This window comes from Trichomycterus rosablanca, chromosome 13 (assembly GCF_030014385.1).
Source record: "Trichomycterus rosablanca isolate fTriRos1 chromosome 13, fTriRos1.hap1, whole genome shotgun sequence".
NCBI classification, from domain to species: domain Eukaryota; kingdom Metazoa; phylum Chordata; class Actinopteri; order Siluriformes; family Trichomycteridae; genus Trichomycterus; species Trichomycterus rosablanca.
The window spans coordinates 34,045,381-34,066,657 of NC_086000.1; the positions used below are offsets into that span (position 1 = coordinate 34,045,381).

At 41.1% G+C, this 21,277-nt stretch overlaps 1 protein-coding gene across 1 annotated transcript in view; it reads left to right on the plus strand.

The window, feature by feature from the left end:
• Positions 1-674: 674 nt before the first annotated feature.
• The window catches only part of sptlc2a (serine palmitoyltransferase, long chain base subunit 2a), a 60,007-nt gene continuing 39,404 nt past the window's right edge, over positions 675-21,277 (plus strand). Inside the window, exons 1-5 of the mRNA XM_063007538.1 lie at positions 675-965; positions 11,454-11,648; positions 14,359-14,513; positions 17,420-17,568; positions 19,815-19,939. Of these exons, the coding sequence (XP_062863608.1) occupies positions 810-965; positions 11,454-11,648; positions 14,359-14,513; positions 17,420-17,568; positions 19,815-19,939 (780 nt within the window). The 5' untranslated portion in view covers positions 675-809. The remainder of the gene's footprint in view (positions 966-11,453; positions 11,649-14,358; positions 14,514-17,419; positions 17,569-19,814; positions 19,940-21,277) is intronic.

Consider the following 21,277-nt stretch of genomic DNA (forward strand, 5'->3'; position numbering starts at 1 on the left):
CCATTAACCTTAGTACAATGGGTACCAGGGCTCGTTGCGGTGAAACGAGCCCGGTCGTTTAGGTGAAACACTCCTATGTTTCACCTAAACTCTGGAACACACTCCCCACCCATATTCGAACATTGCAATTCATCGCAGAATTCAAAACAGCTCTTAAAACTCATCTTTTTAAACTGGCTTATTCACTTTAACATATCTTGTACTTTTTGTTTTATGTTTGTGTTGTGATCATTTGTTTGTTGTAGTTGTAATAACTTATTGTATGTTTTATTTCTTGTTTTAGTTGATGTAAGGTGACCTTGAGTGTCATGAAAGGCGCCAACAAATAAAATGTATTATTATTATTATTATTATTATTATGACAGCGCCGGGTTTGTTTGGAACTATTGGAGGGTTACATGAACCACGTGACCGCGTAGCGGCGAGATCAAGGAGTGTCGCAACTCTATCTACGGCTCTGCTTTAAACTGTTATGACAATCATTGCCACTAGGAGGCGCTATGTCTGACGTCACACTCAGACACTGCTTTTGATTGGTTGCTTGAAGGTTACTATAGTTCATCACGCGCCTACTTAAGCCACACCTCTTTCGCTCAGGCGGCCTCACCTACCGTGCTCCGTCCGCGCCTCTGATTGGCTGCTGCGGTTGCCATAGGCGTCTTTTTCCGGTATGCGGAGGCAGGAATTTCAGGTTCCTGCTCGGTAGTGGAAGCGGTTCGGATCAGGGTCGCTGGGGTTGAGTTCCCGCTACACGTTATTCAGCGAGTCGGTCCCGGTGTTGATGAGCCGACAGGATCTGGGGGGAAATAATGACGGTAAACACGGAGCAGAACGGGGACGCGGTGTGTCAGAAGCGGGCGGTGAACGGAGTCAAACCGGGAAGCAACGGCGGCGGCGGCGGTGTGGTGAACAATCAACAGTTTCACCAGCACGAACACACCTACTGGTATAAAGCCGAGGAGAAGGTAAACACAAGCTCATCTTTATTCTAATACACCTGTGATGATACTCAGGAGAGAGGAGCAGCTCTGCACCTGTAATCTAACTGATGAGCAGCAGCACTGAACCTGGAGGAGACAGAAAGTCCAGCAAGTTTCTCCTCAAAGCTCTTCAAGTTCTGCAGATCTCCAGGTGAAGAGGTCTGGGTCCTTTCTGTGTGGAGTTTGCATGTTCTCCCCGTGTCTGTAGGGCAAGCTGTAGCCTAGTGGTTAAGGTACTGGACTAGTCAGAATATCAGAATATCTTTATTGTCATTATAGCAGCTATAACGAAATGAAGGTGCAATACTCTCTAGTGTTATGAACAATAAACAAGAGATTTAAAAAACTAGAATTTACAAAACTTACAGAGTTTACAAAGACAGCAATACAATAGAACACAAACCTGTTGTCATTTATAATAACAACAGTAACACAGAAATAGCTTCTGTCAGTTGGTGTAGATAGATTAGATAGATTAGATACTTTATTTATCCCGAAGGAAATTATTGAAGCTAGAAATTGCACATTGACCTTTTTGTAAAACGATATAACCTGAAATTGCAGTCCCATGTGTTTGAAAACACCTTAAATAGAGGTATTCAAGGTTCATACTGCGGTGGGATAAAAGCTATTTCTGAGCCGGGTTGTCCTTGTCCTGATAGTCCTATAACTCAAACAAAGGTTGCCGGTTCAAGCCCCACCACTGCCAGGTTGCTGCTGTTGGGCCCTTGAGCAAGGCCCTTAACCCTCAATTGCTGTATACTGTAACTGTAATGTAAATCGCTTTGGATAAAGGCGTCTGCTAAATGCTGAAAATGTAAATGTAAATGTGTCTGGGTTTCTTCCGGCGGCTCCGGTTTCCTCCGACAGTCCAAAAACGTGTAAGTGATGTGAATTGGAGATACAAAATTGTCCATTAAACTTACTTGTGAACTGATTAAACTTGTCTAAGGAGTAACGACCTGCCATGTCATGAATGTAACCAGAGTGTGTAAAACATGACGTTAAAATCCTAACAGAACTTTTTATCACCTGGATCTGCATATCTCACCATCTCAAACTTGTACATCAAGCTCGACGTGTGTTCCTGTATCTTTGGAAAGTTTGGCTGTACCCTACCTTGTACCCTACCCTGTCTCTATTTCAAACAGTACTTGGTTGATATGGAGACTCTTCTTATTGGCATTTCTCAAGACCCCAACAGTCGGCAGGAATTACTTGTAATTGAAGTAGTTTTAAAGGCTCAAAGCTCCCAGCTAACACAGATACAGGTTCAGGACGTTTACATCCACTTATATTGACGTTTGGAATGTTTACTTATTTATTTATTAGAATTTTAACATCATGTTTTACACACTTTGGTTACATTAATGACAGGACAGGTAGTTTTACATTTACATTTTCAGCATTTAGCAGACGCTTTTATCCAAAGTGACTTAAGTACTGTGAGTTTACAGTCTAAGCAATTGAGGGTTAAGGCACATGCTCAAGGGCCTAACAGTAGCAACCGGGCAGTGGTGGGGCTTGAACCAGCGACCTTTTGATTATTAGTCCAGTACCTTAACCACTAGGCAAGGTAGTTACTGGTTACACAAGATTCATCAGTTCACAAGTTTAATGTCAAACACAGTCATGGACACTTTGGAAACTGGAGCTCCTGAAGGAAACCCAAGCAGACACAGGGAGAACATGCAAACTCCACACAGAAAGGACCTGGACCGCCCCACCTGGGGATCGAACCCAGGACCTTCTTGCTGTGACGCGACAGTGATACCCATCGAGCCACCGTGCCGCCCGACGTTTGGAACGTTGTATCGATGTTAGAAAGTAGAAATGAACCACTGTTATGGGTTGGAACAAAGTTGTTGTGCAACTTTCTATAGTTACAATTTATAAAGAATAATGTGTGAAAATAACTTTAATCAGAATTGTACAAGAAACCCTGATATCTAAAATCATAATGAGTTATTTAGTAAGTTTCAGGCCAGCTTATAACATTTTGTCTCACCTGATGTGATTTTGTTTTAAACTTTGGTACGTTGGACATGAAGTTGAAGCAGCACAAACCCAGCAAACACAACTGGTCACGGCATTATTTAAATTACTAATCTTGACCTCTGCAAAGCTGTGCTGATGTAGTTAAGAAGTTAAAACGAAACCTTTTTAATAGCTGTAACAACGTTATTCTCCGACATTCCAGTCTTCTTTCTCAGCTCAGCATTCTGAAAAATCTTTATATTTCTTATTAATTTGATGACCATAGGATAGGGCAGTTGTAGCCTAGTGGTTAAGGTACTGGACTAGTAATCAAAAGATCACTGGTTTAAGCCCCACCTCTGCCAGGTTGTCACTGTTGGGCCCTTAAGCAAGGTCCTTAACCCTCACTTGCTCAGACAGTATACGGTGACAGTACTGTAAGTCGCTTTGGATAAAAAAGCATCTGCTAAATGACCAGGCATTAAAGGTGCTGGACCATTGATTAAAAGGTTGCTGATTCAAGGCCCACCATTGTCAAGCTGCCACTGTTGGACCTCTAGGCAACGTTCCTAATCCTCAATTGCTTGCATTGTTTTGTTTTTCTTTCAGCCGCTGGTACTGAGTGCACTGACAAGTGCACAATCATCCACCCCCACCAGACATGGCCAATCATGTATATGTTGCCACCTGGCCAGTCCGATAGCACAGCTAAGATTCAAACCCTGGACCTCAGTTGTAGTGGGCTAGTATATTTTGATGCTGCCCCACCTGAGTGCATTGTATTTGGTCATAATTATAAGTCGCTCTGAATAAAAAATGTCCAATTTGTTAAATTCTGTTAAGGAAAAATTAACTTTTTCATTCATTGTCTGTCTTACCACCACTTTATCCTGGTCAGGGTCGCTGTGTGTCCGATTAATTGGATGAAAGGCAAAAAACACTCCCGACAGGTCGCTAGACCACCGCAGTTCAGACACACACAAGGTAATTTTTAGGAGCTTTAGGTGACCTGACAGCATGTGTTTGGACTTGTGGTAGGAAATCGGAGCACCCGGAGGAAACCCACACGGATTCAGGCAGAACATGCAAACTCCACAAAGAAAAAGTTCCTGCCAGCCAAGCCGGAGAATCGAACCCAGGACCTTCTTGCTATAGGGCGACAGTGCTACCCGCTGCACTACTGTGCTACTCATAATAAACTTCAATGTTCTGTGGGCGGCACGGTGGGTAGCACTGTCGCCTCACAGCAAGAAGGTCCTGGGTTCGATCTCCAGGTGGAACGGTCCAGGTCATTTCTGTGTGGACCCACTGATGCCCTTTACACAGTCAGATTACTTTGTAAGAACACATGGCAGGAGGAATGGAATCGTGACACAGCCAACAAGCTGTATGAAATCAAGCCACGACTCGACAGGACCCCTACCCAATATCCAGTAAAAAGACACGACCAAACGGTGTTAACGAGATGCCGTATAGGACGTTCAGCCTTGACGCACAGACACCTTCTCTTGGGGGAAGCTGCCAGTACTGTGGATCACAATTATCAATCAAACATATCCTGACAGAATGCCAAGCCATCAACGATACCAGAAAAATATTTTACAAAGACACAAGATTACATAAAGATTAAAAGCCAAATATAGAACAGCAATTTTCATTTAACTTAGACTTGGTTTTGAACCCACCTCTAATGCCATGTACGTAGCCTAATTGAGCTGGAATGGCAATAAACACAAACAAACAAACAAACATTTCTGTGTGGAGTTTGCATGTTCTCCCCATGTCTGCATGGTTTTCCTCCAGTAGATCCGTTTCCTCCCACAGTCCAACGACGTGCAAGTGAGGTGAATTGGAGATACAAAATTGTCCGTCACTGTGTTTGACATTAAACTTGTGAACTGACTAACCTTGTATAATGAGTAACTACAGTTCCTGTCATGAATGTTAACAAGGTGTTTAACTCATGATGTTAAAATCCTAATAAATAAAATAAAATAAATAAATAATCGCTTTAGCTATAGCATTGCTTGAGGATCAGTTAATGATACTGGTTATCTAATGGTAAGAAGCAACGTGCTATCTGAAAGCAATACAAATGATTCATTATTTCGTTACATTTATTTGGTTTCAAGCCATTTTATACCTTTTTCACTCACCTCAAATCAAAGAAAATCCAGGAAAGCAGCCAAACTGTCAGTATGCAAATAATAATTTGTTGGCACCAGATCACAGGGTACAGAACCACATTTTTTCTCAACCGTTAGTAGCAAGTGGACACAACTTTGTCCACCAACTAACTAATGTCACATATACACAACCCTGTAAATAAGTGTAGTTTGGTACCAACCTATTCACGACTTAAATGCAGTGTTGTGTGGAGGTTGTGTGTTTGGAGATCATTTATCTGAAAGCATTCGAGTCCATTAGATTATATTTAAACATGTTTGTGTTTGAGAGGAAGGACAAACATGTTAAACATGCCTCAGCAAGAGACCACAGTTCCATGTTCCAACTTTTTAATAGGTGCTGTTAAATAGACTTTGTTTATATGGGCTCTAAAGTCACCCGCTGTCTCTTAATTACTAACGTGGATTTACAAGGTCTTGACACGAGTTAAAGGACATTTTGGACACAGAATATTAAGTAGGTTGTTTTATTTAAAACACTTCATGTTCCGGTGAAATGTATTTACATTTACATTTTCGGCATTTAGCTGACGCTCTTATCCAGAGCGACTTACAGAAACATTTCCATAGTGAACATTACACACCGATCAGCCATAACATTAAAACCAGCTCATTGTTTCTACAATCACTGTCCATTTTATCAGCTCCACTTACCATATAGAAGCACTTTGTAGTTCTACAGTTACTGACTGTAGTCCATCTGTTCCCCACAGGACCACCACAGAGCAGGTATTATTTAGGTGGTGGATCATTCTCAGCACTGCAGTGACGCTGACATGGTGGTGGTGTGTTAGTGTGTGTTGTGCTGGTAGTAGTGGATCAGACACAGCAACGCTGCTGGAGTTTTTAAACACCTCACTGTCACTGCTGGACTGAGAATAGTCCACCAACCAAATATATATCCAGCCAACAGCGCCCTGTGGGCAGCGTCCTGTGACCACTGATGAAGGTCTAGAAGATGACCAACTCAAACAGCAGCAATAGATGAGCGATCGTCTCTGACTTTACATCTACAAGGTGGACCAACTAGGTAGGAGTGTCTAATAGAGTGGACAGTGAGTGGACATGGTATTTAAAAACTCCAGCAGCGATGCTGTGTCTGATCCACTCATACCAGCAAAACACACACTAACACCACCACCATGTCAGTGTAACTGCAGTGCTGAGAATGATCCACCACCTAAATAATACCTAGTTTGTGGTGGTCCTGGGAGAGTCCTGACCATTGAAGAACAGGGTGAGAGCAGGCTACAAAGGTACCTAGAGAAACAGATGGACTACAGTCAGTAATTGTAGAACTACAAAGTGCTTCTATATGGTAAGTGGAGCTGATAAAATGGAGAGTGAGTGTAGAAACAAGGAGGTGGTTTTAATGTTATGGCTGATCGGTGTATAATGTAATGATTGGTGATTTTTCAGCTGCCTAGAACATAACTGATTTGAAGCTTTTTACTTGCAAGGTTCATAGACAAGTTGTCAACTATTTGATTTGATTGCACAAAAAACAACTCACCTCGTTACTAAGCACTTGAGCTGACGTGCTTGCTAATGCTCTTATTTATTTCTTGCATTTATTAAAAAAACAAAAAAACATTTCTAACAGGGTTTCAGCAGAGTTGTGTTCTAGGACTGTTGTCTGCTTAAACTAGAGTATGGTAATGTTCACTGTGGAAGCACTTTGGTAAGTCGCTCTGGTTAAGAGCATCTGCTAAATGCCAAAAATGTAAAATGTAAAACAGGGATTGGAGGTGCTAAAGTGGCACAGTGGTCAATTACGATCTGGGTTTATGTCTCGGTGGTGCTATCGGCCAGCCGCTTACCTACAGGCATGATTGGCTGAGTGTCTGAGGCCCTGTGATGGATTCCCAGCCTGTTTAGGGTATTCCTGTACAGTTCCAGTTGTGTCTGTGTGGGCATCCGGCTGGTCTACTCTAGGGCTTCAGTTGTGTGTGATTTCTCTTGTGGCCACCATATTTGGGAGCACATTTCTGGCTTTCCTGCTACTCCTGTACAAACCAGAGGTGAATGAGTTACTCCAGTTAGCTACCCTAGTTAGTTAGTAGAATGAGTTACCCTAGTTAGTTAGAAAAAATGGAACCTCGTTGAAGTTGATAAAATAGGCTGTGATCTTTATAAAGTTTCTTCTGAACTTCTGATCATTTACATGTTTGTCATTTAACAGACACTTTTATCCAAAGCGACTTACAGTTGTGACAGTATACTGTCTAAGCAACTGATGTTTAAGGGCCTTGCTCAAGGGCCCAGCAGCAGCAACCAGGCAGTGGTCGGGCTTGAACCAGCAACCTTACTTACTGGTCCAGTACCTTAACCGCTAGGCTACAGTTGCCCTATGCTTTTATTCAAAGCGACTTACAGTACTGTGACAGTATACTGTCTAAGCAATTAAGGGTTAAGGGCCCAACAGTGGCAGCCTAGCAGTGGTGGGGCTTGAACCAGCAACCTTTCGATTACTAGTCTAGTACCTTAACCACTACCAAATTAGTTTTTTCTCTGACATCGTCAAAGTACCTAAGTTCCCCTCCAAAGCACCTTAAATTCTTAGAAGCATTAGGAAATGTCATTTATAAAACGGATAGTTCCGGTCCTAAAATCTGATTGGCTGAGCTGCGTTCGAAGCCGTTGTAAAATCCCCGATAAACGCACACCCAGGACCACCTCACATCATTCCATATTAATACGCCACTTAATAGAAAAACTTAATGTTATTTTCGCCCTCATGTTGCCTAGCAACACTGTTACTCGGATTACCTTGCGTCGCGGAAGAATGCTTTATTGTAAGTTTATACACAATAAATACATTTATGATTAAACATTGTTGTATTTATTGTATTTTATGTCGACCGCTGTTTTATAAAAGCAATAAGCCACTCGAGACCGTACGTTACTGTTGTGATTTTAGCACGGGGAAAGAAGTTTTAGGCACTCCGCTTCACGTCGTGCCAAAAACGTCATCCCCGTGCTAAAATCACAGTAACGCACAGCCTCTCGTGGCTTATTGCTTTAATAAGATATGGACAACCAATTAAACTCCTCACCCTCACAGTCACCTAAATGACACCCTAATCTCCTGACACTTTTAAAAGACAGAACCTATTATTCAGCCATGATAACAGCCACAGCAGCTGACAGGGTGTTAAGAATTAAACAAACTCTCCCCCTCTGAACCAGCAGACTGCATCCTGTATCACTCTCTCCAACCCCCTTTTTTGACTGAGGAGAGCCATGACTAACACACGCCCCCTCCGACACGTGTTCAGTAGCCGACTGCATCTTTTCACCTGCACAAGGCGAGTTCAAATGAGGATCAGCTTTGTGTACGGAGAGACACACCCTGATCACATTATCCCTCGTCTCTGTGTAGGCGCCATCAACTGGGCAGCAGAGGGCTTAATTGCATCAGTTATGAGGAATCCCCTTTTGGCTCCCCCCGTATAAACAACAAGCCAATCGTTATTCATGTAGGTACCCAGCCTGCCAGGTAGCCAGGCGACCCACATTTTGTCCATATCTTCTTTTACTGTGACCCAGGCAAAACAAACAACCCATTTTTTGGCTTTTGACCCACCCAAGGGTTTGAAAAACCCTGTTGTAGATAAATCAACAGGCGTACATGGACCGATGAGTTTTGGGTGTGCTCACCAGTTCATTCCTCAGTGAGCCACCAGTTCTTCCAGCCTCCGATGATTCATCGTATGTTTAGATCCCATGTGTCATGTAATGTTTATGGACTGGATGACCTGACTCCACCCTGAAATCCAGACCTGTGTATGGTTGTGTATTTATATTTTTCTGTGTTCTGGAAATTTTGGGACATACTGAATGTGAATGCACTCCTTTCAAGAACAGAACTTGAAAGATTTTGTAGCCTAGGGCATAGTATAGATATAGGCATTTGTAGCCTGCCAGGTTGCCACTGTTGGGCCCTTGAGCAAGTGCCTTAACCCTCAATTGCTTAGACAATATACTGTCACGGTACTGTGAAAGCGTCTGCTAAATGCCGAAAATGTAAATGTAAATAATTTGGTCCAGACTAGGAACAAAACAATTCTGACAAATGCTTTGAACAGAAATATTATATGGATGTTGCAGTACAATTTTTTTTTCTCTTCTGATACTAATATTTGTTCCGCATGTATGGGGAATAATGGAGTGTATAACTCCCTGTACGTGATACTGATCTCTGTAATAACCCGCCTCATGCAGGTGAAGAAAAGCGGTTGGCTACTACACACATGTCAGAGGGGCATGTGTTATGTACAGCCCTCCTCGTTCAGGGTAATTAGACACGGATAGATTGGGAGAAAGGGGGAAATGCCAAAATAATATACAATAGCAAGTGTTACCAAGCATAGAAACTCCAGGTTTTAAAAAGCGTAAAAAACGTTCATGAAGAAAAGACAGGGACTGTCATCTCACAGCTATGGGTTCAATTCCCAGGTGGAGCAGTCTAGGTCTTTCCTGTATGAAGGTTGCATGTTCTCCCCGTGTCTGTGTGGGTTTCCTCCATGAGCCCCGGATTCCTCCTACAATCCAAAGACGTGCAAGTGAGGTGAACTGGAGATACTAAATTGTCCATGACTGTGTTTGACATTAAACTTGAACTGATGAATTTTGTGTAACTACGTGTCCTGTCATGAATATAACCGACATGTGTAAAACATGATGTTTTAATAATCCTGATAAATAAATGAATTTAAAACCTTTCTTATTCTTCAATGCTTGAAGAATAAAACCCTGCAGCTCGTTCAGGTGTATGTTTGTTTGCTGCTATGGTTTTGGTCCGAGGCATTTCGGTAAAGCTGAGACGTGCTATTCAGTTACCGGCTTAATCTTAATAGCAACACAAGCCATTGTTTTGTGATTTAACATGTTGTGGTTTCACCCTGGCTGCTCTTAAGGTATTTGAGTATGGTTGAGCAGGTAGGACGTTCCTCCAGAATTGTATTTTTGTAGTACTTAAATGGTCACTTCATGGGTCATCACCTTGTTACATTCATCTTGAGGGCGGCACGGTGGCTAAGTGGGTCGCCTCACAGCAAGAAGGTCCTGAGTTCGAACTTCGTCCATGACTGTGTTTTATATAAACTTGTGAACTGATGAATCTTGTGTAATGAGTAACTACCGTTCCTGTCATGAATGTAACCAAAGTGTAAAACATGACGTTAAAATCCTAATAAACAAACAAACATTTATCTTGAATTTTATCATAGCCTCCTGAGAGGGTTAAAAAATATTCAGATTTCATCCTGCATTATGAAAGTGCCTAAAATTTGATGCAAAATTTAGGTTAGAAAAAAGGCAACCTACTCGGCCCACGTTTGAACAGTGGGTAGTTGTCATTTAAGAGCACTCTTTGTTATAATATTGTTTTAAATGTAATGTCCTATACACATAACTAAACGAATTGCTGCATCTTAGGAGGATTGTCAAGCGGTCACCCTAAAGGTTCTACTAAAACATAATGGCACTAAGATTTTGAGAAATTGAGAAATCTATAGAAATTATGACCGTTATAGGACTGCACTGAACCACAGTAAGAGCTATGATACATGGTGGAATACATGATACATGTATATTCTACATGGTGGAAACGTGGAACAGCGCTGATTCTGTTCCTCTTTTGGCTTAGCGACAACCCGTCCTACTGTTTCCTAGCCAAACGAAACAAGCCAGCAATCGTGTTCAGGGTTGATGTTTGTGAAGACTTTCCCCGGATGTACTTTGGTTCTAGATCACCTAAACTGTTAATTTTATGTTTTAAAATTGGTTGGTTTGGGCGGCACGGTGGCTCGGTGGGTAGCACTGTCACCTCACAGCAAGAAGGTCCTGGGTTCGATTCCCAGATGGAGTTTGGATGTTCTCCCCGTGTCTGTGTGGGTTTCCTCCAGGTGCTCCGGTTTCCTCCCACAGTACAAAGACATGCGGTCAGATGAACTGGAGATACTAAATTGTCCATGACTGTGTTTGATATTTAAAATTTGAACTGATGAATCTTGGGTAACCTGTCCTGTCATGAATGTAACCAAAGTGTTCAAAACATGACCTGGTCTCTTAGGGCCAGCCGTAATCTATATTTTGCCCCACAACCCTACCAGCAGTTTCCATTCAGTGTTGGGCAAGGGCGTGGCTGTACTTGCCCCACAGTTAGCAGGTCAAACCACTGCCTAAGGAAACCCACAGTTAGCAGGTCAAAAAGTAAAGCATGCATGGTCTAACAGATCTTGTTTTTTTTAATCGATGAACCGAGAAGAGTAAGCAGAAGCTTATTATTTTAATTTCTGACCCACAGGTTCGTCACAGCGAGTGCAATGGAGAGTTGTACAAAAAACCTTTCATGGAGTTGTTTGAAGAAACGCCCATGCTGGTGGCCGTGTTCACCTACATGGGCTACGGCATCCTCACCATCTTCGGCTACCTGAGGGACTTCCTTCGACAGTGGAAGATTGAAAAATGTCACATTGCCAGAGAAAGAGATGAACAAAAGGTAAAAATCACATTATTATTATTTATTTTTATGAAAAGCTGTTTTTGGGACGTTTTGTAAAATGCAATAAAAAGAAGAATCTGTGATTGGAAATTCGTCCTTTCTACTTTTGTCTGTTAAATAAATATCTACGAGAATTAACCAATGTTTTCATTGATTAACTTCAGTGTATTTTGTAAATAGCACAAAATCCCTGCAACAGATATTAAGCGATCAATAAATTAATACATCAAGGAAAAATGGCAAACTGAGTGGGACACACAGACAACAAACAAACTACACCAAGCCAAGAACACACCAAGGACGACGAGTGGACCAAGTTATATACACAAGATAATAGGTCATACAAAAATCACTCACCAATACATAATTAAAGGAGACAATCCCCCAACATGTGAGATGTCAAACAGAACTCACAATAAAACATATTCTTATTGATTGCCCCAAATACACCATAGAGAGACAAACAGCTACACATACCTGGAACTGGTAAAGAAACCCTCAACCAAGAAAACACAAGAACAATCCTAAACTTCCTGGCAGAAACAAAAATATAAATGGACAAATAGAAACAAGATAAGAAATGACTTAAACATAACACTGATCATGCCATAAATAACACAATCAAGTGTATAAAGTGGTGTAAAGAAATCAAATTAATAAATAAATAGATTTTGTAAATATAAACACATTTAGAATTTGATGCCTTCAACACACTCCAAAAATGTTGGGACAGCAGCATGTTTAGCACCATGTTCCATACCTTTCCTATGAATGAGAACTTTTAATGGTTTGGGAACTGAGGATGCTAAAGACGCGTTCACATGAGAAACAGCAAGACCGCTTTTTGCTCCGTTTGATATGACACAGTAAAAGTTACTCATGCCTTAACTTGAACAAAACTTAACATGACAACGAGTGAAGATTTTTATTAGTGGAGAGAACTTATGATCAGTAATAATTAAGAGAAGTTCAGTGTTTCTATGTCGTTCTTTTAATACATTAAACCACGTTAAGCTTTTTTTTTTTTTTTTTTTTTTAAATGATAAGCGTTTTAGACTCTGAGAGAATCGGCCACTCCAGAATAATCCACCAACACATAATAAAAGGAGAAACCCCCCCAACTTGTGAAACCTGCCAAACACCTATATCAATAAAACACATCTTGATAGAATGCCCAAAATACACTAAAGAAAGAGAACAAGCACACATGCCAGAAACTATCAAAGAGACTCTCACACAAAACACAAGAAGACTTTTAACCTACCTTGCAACCATAAAAATGAACATATAATATGGAACAAAATATGAAGACCCATACATAATACCTATTACTGCCATTAAATGACACCAATGTGTTAAACATCGCGTTAAAACTTAAATAAAAAAAATAGACTCTCAGAGAAGATGATTCTTACAGTTTCTCAGAACCTCGAGCTGTAACACAAGTTAAAAAGTGAAACAGTGAGTCCAGATAAATCCAGATGAACACAGACACATGTGGAGCTTTCAGACTGGATCTGATGGTTATTCCACACAAATGCAGATTCGTCTCATATTTGCACTTTGATGATGTTTTAGCGAAAGCGCTTCTCATGTGAATGCTCCCTAATTGTTGCACTGTAGCTAGTGGAAAATTTGCCCTTTCTGATTAATAGAACACATGCGTGGTCGCTGTTCTCTGATTCTCCTCATGATACACTGTACATTTTCACTAGAGACAGATCTGGACTGCAGGCAGGCCAGTCAAGCACTCATACTCTGTGTTTGCAAAGCCACGTTGTTGTAATGCATGGAGAATTAGCATTTGTAATGTAACTGTGGGCATCGCCTTGATGGCAGCATGTCTGTAAAATCCCAATATACACCTACATGTCAATGGTACCTTCACACATATACAAGTCATCCATGTCATGGTCACTGATGCACCTCTGTACACCATGACAGATGTTGGCTTTTGCATATTTTGTCTTTGATACGGTGAACTCATTTTTCTTTACTTATTTGACCACAGCAGAATTTTCACCGTCTTTTGGTCTGTATGAGTATGAGAATCAACGTATGGCTTCTCAGTCTGCTGATGCATCAAGAAATGTAACCTGTGTTTAGTGGCAACGGTTTTCTGAAATATTCCAAGCCCGTGGCTACGTTTATCCCAGTAGCTTGATGGTTTGTCATTTATTGCTGTCTAAAAGCTTGAAGGTCACACACATTCAACAGGAGTTTTATATTCACTGAGGTGTCTCTGTTATCCCTAAATCTTTTCATAATATCATGTACAGTAAAAGGCAAACAATCTACATTATTTGCCATCTGTCGTTAAGAATTTGAATTGACTGACAATTATTTTATAAAGTTTAGCACAAAGTGGTGAACCACGACCCATTTTTGCTTGTAAGACGGAGCCTTTGGTAGATCCTCCTTTTATTCCCACATGGTTTTGTCCACTTGGTGTATTTCTGCCCATGCTCTTCAGTATGTTCAGCAGCTTTAAGTGCATATAAACAAACTGCACACTGACTTTCTTGACCCAGCCTGACCTAGCAACAGCAAGCACACAACAGTAGCAGCATTGTTTAACCCCTGTGGCGCTCTCTCCATCGTGGTATAGGCACTGGCGCCTCTCTTAATTAACCTACATGCTCTTTTTAAGGCACTTTAAGTGGGTTAATGAGTAAAAGGAGTCATGTGCTTTTTTTTCTTTTCTAAGGATTTCGTTCCACTCTATCAAGATTTTGAGAATTTCTACACCAGAAATTTATACATGAGGATCCGGGACAACTGGAACAGACCCATATGCAGCGTACCTGCAGATAAAATGGACCTGGTGGAGCGAGTGTCCCATGATTACAACTGGACATTTAGGTAAGCAGTTCTGTTAAAAGAAATGTTCCACTGTTCAAAATAAAGCTAATATAAGTAATATATAAACACTTCAGATGATACAGAGGAAACCCCTTATAAACAACTACATTAAACAGAAATGACAAACACAAAACTACATGGGATTCACCACAATGCATTATCAAAAACATACAGGCCAAGTAATCTGTACTAGGGGTGTGTTTGAAACCCTCGTGATCTCTCTACATAGACGCATTTTACGTCATCCTACGCGCGCTCCAGAAAAGGAGGCTGTTAGAATTTTTAAATGCCTTAAAATGCTGCCTACTAAGGCACCTTGAATGTGTGTTCGAATAACCTGCCTTATAAGTCAATGACTTATTAGAATCCTCTCTACTGAGGCAGCTGCTTATGGAGGCAGTAAGACAGCAAGGCAGCTCACTAGGTTTTCGAACACACCCCATATGTAGAACCCCGACTTTGCAAAAAATGTCAGACACCAATCACCATAAAACAGAGAAGGACAAAAACTACATATGCCCAGAACATTAGAAGAAATCCTCACCCAAGATAATACAGAAATAATTCTCAAATTCCTCAATAAACTAAAAACATATAAAATACAAGAGCAATAGAACAAACACAAAACATTTACATTTTCAGCATTTAGCAGACGCTTTTATCCAAAGCGACTTACAGTACGGTGACAGTATACAGTCTAAGCAATTAAGGTTTAAGGGCCTTGCTCAAGGGCCCAACAGTGGCAACCTGGCAGTGGTGGAGCTTAAACCAGCATCCTTTGCATTACTAGTCCAGCACCTTAACGGCTATGCCACAACTGTCCCTATAACATGGCATAATAAAAACAAACAAACAAACAAACAATACTGAGGAATCGACACTTTTTATTGCAATATTTTTGTTTTGCAGTACCAAAACTTGTTAGTTAATACATTTCCACTTTTATGCTCATTCATTTGTATTAGCAGTAGCTACATGTTAGTAGGGCTGGGCGGTATATCACGAATATCGATATATTCGATATTACTTTTCACACAATGTTGAAAATGAGCATATTTCATATATTGAGTATGCCTAGGATACACCGGTTACCATGTGAGAACATAAGCACAATGTTTAGCACAGTGTTTAGCATGCTTTCTTTCACGCATGAGCGGGTGGGCGCGTGCACGTACGCACATGCAAATTATTCGCTGGAATCGAATCAGGGAGCTGTGCTCTTATCTATGGTAAAGATTCATTCGTTATGTTCACTATTTCATTATGTTGTTGTGCGTAAACAACTCAATGGATCAGTTCATTTGATTTAGAGATTCACTCGTGGTCCAATCCTTGAAAAACAGCTGTATAAACCAATCAGAGCTTCCAAATTCAGAATTGGGCAGAATTTCAATCTCCCTCTTTACTGGTTGTAGATGCATACGTGACGGTTTAGTGAACGAATTACCAGTTTCAGCTTTTTAACGGGAAAGCCGAGAGAATAATTGACGGTTTTCAATAGTTATGTCGACGAACACAGTTGGAAATGGATTTATATATACTGGAAATATTCTGGAAATATTTTAGAAACATACAAGATGGCCTCCATGAAGAAAAAGAAGTAGCACACAGATATAGATTATAGATATAGATATAGAAGCTCAGGTAAGCAGCGGTTATGATTTTATGTTGCTGTGTGGTTGATCTGGGTCATTTTTAGCCAACTATCTACTTCAGCCAATCACAGGTAAAGAGAATCAAGCCTTAAGCTGTGCAGTCTCTATAGACATGCTAAGGTGGTAGTTTGGGTCATATAGATCTCTTGGACCCATAAAGACTTAAAGAAGTAAATAGTGCATTAAAATGTACATTCATTTTTATAATTGACTTAGGTGTTGCATTGTTTTAACAGTAGTAGGTCTTGGGGCTTCAGAATTTGTATTTTTTTGTTTTTGTTACACTTTGTTATAAAATATTTTAATAAAAAATGATTATTGTTGTTGATCTACATTTTACATGTACTTTTATGGCCTTTTATCTAAAGCGACTTACTATATTGTGTGTGTATTTAATACAGCTGTGACTGTACACAATCCAGTGGGCTGGTGAACCAGCAACCTTCTGATCACTAGTTCAGCATCTTAACAAATAAGCTAGCTCTCTGTTTCACTGGGAAATACACTGGACACAAGGCAGGAATACACTGGACAGGACGCCAAACCATCGCAGGGCTTCGGCCACCCTAAGACATAGTCAATCATGACTTTGTAGATGCCCAATATCAGCGGTGGGCTAATGTAATGAACCACTGCACCCTGTTAAGTCTAACATGTTGCTGGAAGAATCCAGGGTCTGATTACCCAGTGGTGCTATCGGCCGGTCAGGTGTCTCCATACAGAGTTAAATAGCTAAGTCTGGTGGGGGGATAGCCAAGGCCCTGTGATGGCGTCCAGTCTGTTGTGTGTTAGTACATTTTGTCCAGTGGAGATGCCTGACCCACTGTGACTGACCAGGATAATGCGGTGGTATAACATGAAAATGAAATGAAGAGTTTTGTTCCCAATATTTTCTTAATAAAAATAAACAAACCAGGTTCTGAATATTTGTGTAAGATTTTTTTGTGTAGCTGACTAGCTCTTGATTATGCAGTCCAAGTCGTGATGTCAATGCAGCTTATTTTTGGTCTCGTCCTCTGTGTCCTTCCACAAGTCCCATCGTAACACATAGTGCTCGTAAAAGCTTTTTGGTTGTAACCTTCATGATAAGAAGCCATAAATCAAAAGGCAAACACAAAGTAAGCTCAAGGTTGCTATTAAATCAGGTTTCACCAAACGCTCAGAGTTTATGGGTACTGAAAAGGTCAGAGTTTATAAATATCATATAAAATCAGCTGTCGTTTCCTAATGCTGATTGATTTTGTTACTCAGTTACACAGGCCGGGTGGTGAAAGGTGTGATAAACATGGGCTCGTACAATTACCTGGGCTTCGCCGAGAACACCGGATTCTGTGCTGACGCAGCCGCGGACGTCACGGTGAAATACGGAGTTGGAGTGGGCAGCACCCGACAGGAGATGGGTAAGTGACCACGCACAGGATTTATACCATTTACATCGTTCACTGGTAGGATGTGCTATACTGGTATAAACCGATCAGCCATAACATTAAAACCACCTCCTTGTTTCTATACTCACTGTCCATTTTATCAGCTCCACTTACCATATAGAAGCACTTTTGTAGTTCTACAATTACTGACTGTAGTCCATCTGTTTCTCTGCATGCTTTGTTAGCCCCCTTTCATGCTGTTCTTCAATGGTCAGGACCCCCACAGGACCACCACAGAGCAGGTATTATTTAGGTGGTGGATCATTCTCAGCACTGCAGTGACACTGACATGGTGGTGGTGTGTTAGTGTGTGTTGTGCTGGTATGAATGGATCAGACACAGCAGCGCTGCTGGAGTTTTTAAACACCTCACTGTCACTGCTGGACTGAGAATAGTCCACCAACCAAAATTATCCAGCCAACAGCACCCCGTGGGCAGCGTCCTGTGACCACTGATGAAGGTCTAGAAGATGACCGACTCAAACAGCAGCAATAGATGAGCGATCGTCTCTGACTTTACATCTACAAGGTGAACCAACTAGGTAGGAGTGTCTAATAGAGTGGACAGTGAGTGGACACGGTGTTTAAAAACTCCAGCAGCGCTGCTGTGTCTGATCCACTTTTACCAGCACAACACACACTAACACACCACCACCATGTCAGTGTCACTGCAGTGCTGAGAATGATCCACCACCTAAATAATACCTGCTCTGTGGTGGTCCTGTGGGGGTCCTGACCATTGAAGAACAGGGTGAAAGGGGGCTAACAAAGCATGCAGAGAAACAGATGGACTACAGTCAGTAATTGTAGAACTACAAAGTGCTTCTATGTGGTAAGTGGAGCTGATAAAATGGACAGTGAGTGTAGAAACAAGGAGGTGGTTTTAATGTTATGGCTGATCGGTGTAGATGAGGTGGGAGAAATAGTAGAGGAAAAAGTATAACATGTATGTCTTGAGAATTGAGGTTCTTTCATTAGTTTATTGTGGGGTTTTTTTTTTATTATGACCAAATCATAAATATTCTAACCTAATTTGTATTAATTTTCAAAAACAATCACTAATTTCTTGAACATGATTGAAGTAAAAGAGCGCATTTAAGGAACAACATAAGAACAGCACTTGGAAAGGATGATAAACTCACGTGAGAATTATCTACCCTTTCTGCCGTGAATATAACCATGGTGTAAGCACAACGTAAAACAACTTAACAAATTAAATAAAATGGACAATGAGTGTAGAAACAAGGAGGTGGTTTTAATGTTATGGCTGATTGGTGTAGGGCCCTACTAAATTCACAGACCTCAAAATTTTTTCACAGATTTTTACATAAAAGAGCCACATTTCACTGCAGTCATTATATTACACTCAAATTAAATGATAGAATAAATATGGGCTACATTACACAGAACAGCTACCTTCTACCCTAATGGTTAAATGTAAACTTTGAACATTCAGCGATGGTGCGAGGCTTCATGTTCTGTTTTTAGCTGCTTTACACTTCAACGTCTTGGTCGTTTTGACTAATCGATTGCTAACTGAATTGCCGTAGGATTGCTAGAACCGCCTCATAGTGCAAATTAAGCAGTAAACGTGAGACTCTTGCATGCTTTGTTGAATTTCACAGCAAATTGCATATTACACAGTAGGGCGTGGCCTGCACTTGTAAAATGCATTTGCAGAGAATCTTGGCATTTTTCCCTTTACAGTCCATTACATTATTAAAGCATTCAGATAATTAAAGGAATATCTGTGCATAAAGTGCAAGGATTAAAAAACGGTCATTCTTAAAATGGACACGCTGCTGTAAGGAATATAACTACATATGTTTGGGAACACAGTTCATCACTGCATCCACAGCTCAAAGCAGGAGCTATAAGTCAGTATGATGTTTTATATCAAGCAAGAATAGACAAAAAAGCACTCTGACGGCTACAGTTGCTGTCAACCAGGTAAAAATGACAAATATTAGTGTTTATTTTTATTGTACAGTTCTTGTATGCTTTCCCAACTAGTTTTGGAATTGGAGCTACACCTACAGCACAAATAATATTTAGTTTTGCTTCTTTTTGTTTTGATTAATCACTAATTCCTTTCTAGCACTGTGGGTTGATTTATTCTGAGAATGCTGAATGTAAACACACACACACTCTCAGTACCTGTTTATATTGAGGTGTGGTGTGATGGTTTGTGTTGGCTGATTGCGCTCTCTGTCTGTGTAGGTAACCTGGAAAGTCACGAGCATTTGGAAAAGCTGGTAGCCCGGTTCCTGGGTGTGGAGTCAGCCATGGCGTTCGGTATGGGGTTCGCGACCAATTCCATGAACATTCCTGCTCTAACTGGCAAGGTGGTGCATATAGACTCATCCCTAATGCTAATTTTCTCACACAGTTGTTATTTTCCCTGGCAGGAATCTGTCTGGACTCTTGCACTGCTCTGTGTATTTCACTGTTAGACAAGCAACATATTGATTTATTTTTGTCTGGATTTACCCCCACTTTATTTAGTTCCAATTCCCAAATCCACTGCCTCTTGCACAACCTCTTATCTGATCAAGGAGAGCCAGACCGCCTCACGCCCCATTGACACTTGTCCAGTCTTTCAAGTCAAATTTATTTGTGTTGCATTTACATTTACTTACAGTACTGTGACAGTATATTGTCTAAGCAATTGAGGGTTAAGGGCCTTGCTCAAGGGCCCAACAGTGGCAGCCTGGCAGTGATAAGGCTTAAACCAGCGATATTTTGATTACTAGTCTAGTACTTTAACCGCCCAGTATAGCGCTTTTTACAATAGACTTTGTCTCAGAGCAACTTTACAGCATCCAGTACCAACAGACGTCAAACCCCTGACCAAAAAGAAGTCTGACGCCGCTTCTTTTCACCTTCCAGCTCCATGTTAGGCTCCAAGTGACAGTCCAAAGATGTGCAAGTGAGGTTATTTGGAGATACACAAACTGTCCATGACTGTGTTTGACATTAAACTTGTGAACTGATGAATCTTGTGTAACCAGTGATACCTGACCTGTCATGAATGTAACCAAAGTGTGGAAAACATGACGTTAAAATCCTAATGAATAAATACAGGGGTTGGACAAAATAACTGAAACACCTGGTTTTAGACCACAATAATTTATTAGTATGGTGTAGGGCCTCCTTTTGCGGCCAATACAGCATCAATTCGTCTTGGAAATGACATATACAAGTCCTGCACAGTGGTCAGAGGGATTTTAAGCCATTCTTCTTGCAGGATAGTGGCCAGGTCACTACGTGATGCTGGTGGAGGAAAACGTTTCCTGACTCGCTTCTCCAAAACACCCCAAAGTGGCTCAATAATATTTAGATCTGGTGACTGTGCAGGCCATGGGAGATGTTCAACTTCACTTTCATGTTCATCAAACCAATCTTTCACCAGTCTTGCTGTGAGTATTGGTGCATTGTCATCCTGATACACGGCACCGCCATTGGATGCACATGGTCCTCCAGAATGGTTCGGTAGTCCTTGGCAGTGACGCGCCCATCTAGCACAAGTATCGGGCCAAGGGAATGCCATGATATGGCAGCCCAAACCATCACTGATCCACCCCCATGCTTCACTCTGGGCATGCAACGGTCTGGGTGGTACGTTTCTTTGGGGCTTCTCCACACCGTAACTCTCCCGGATGTGGGGAAAACAGTAAAGGTGG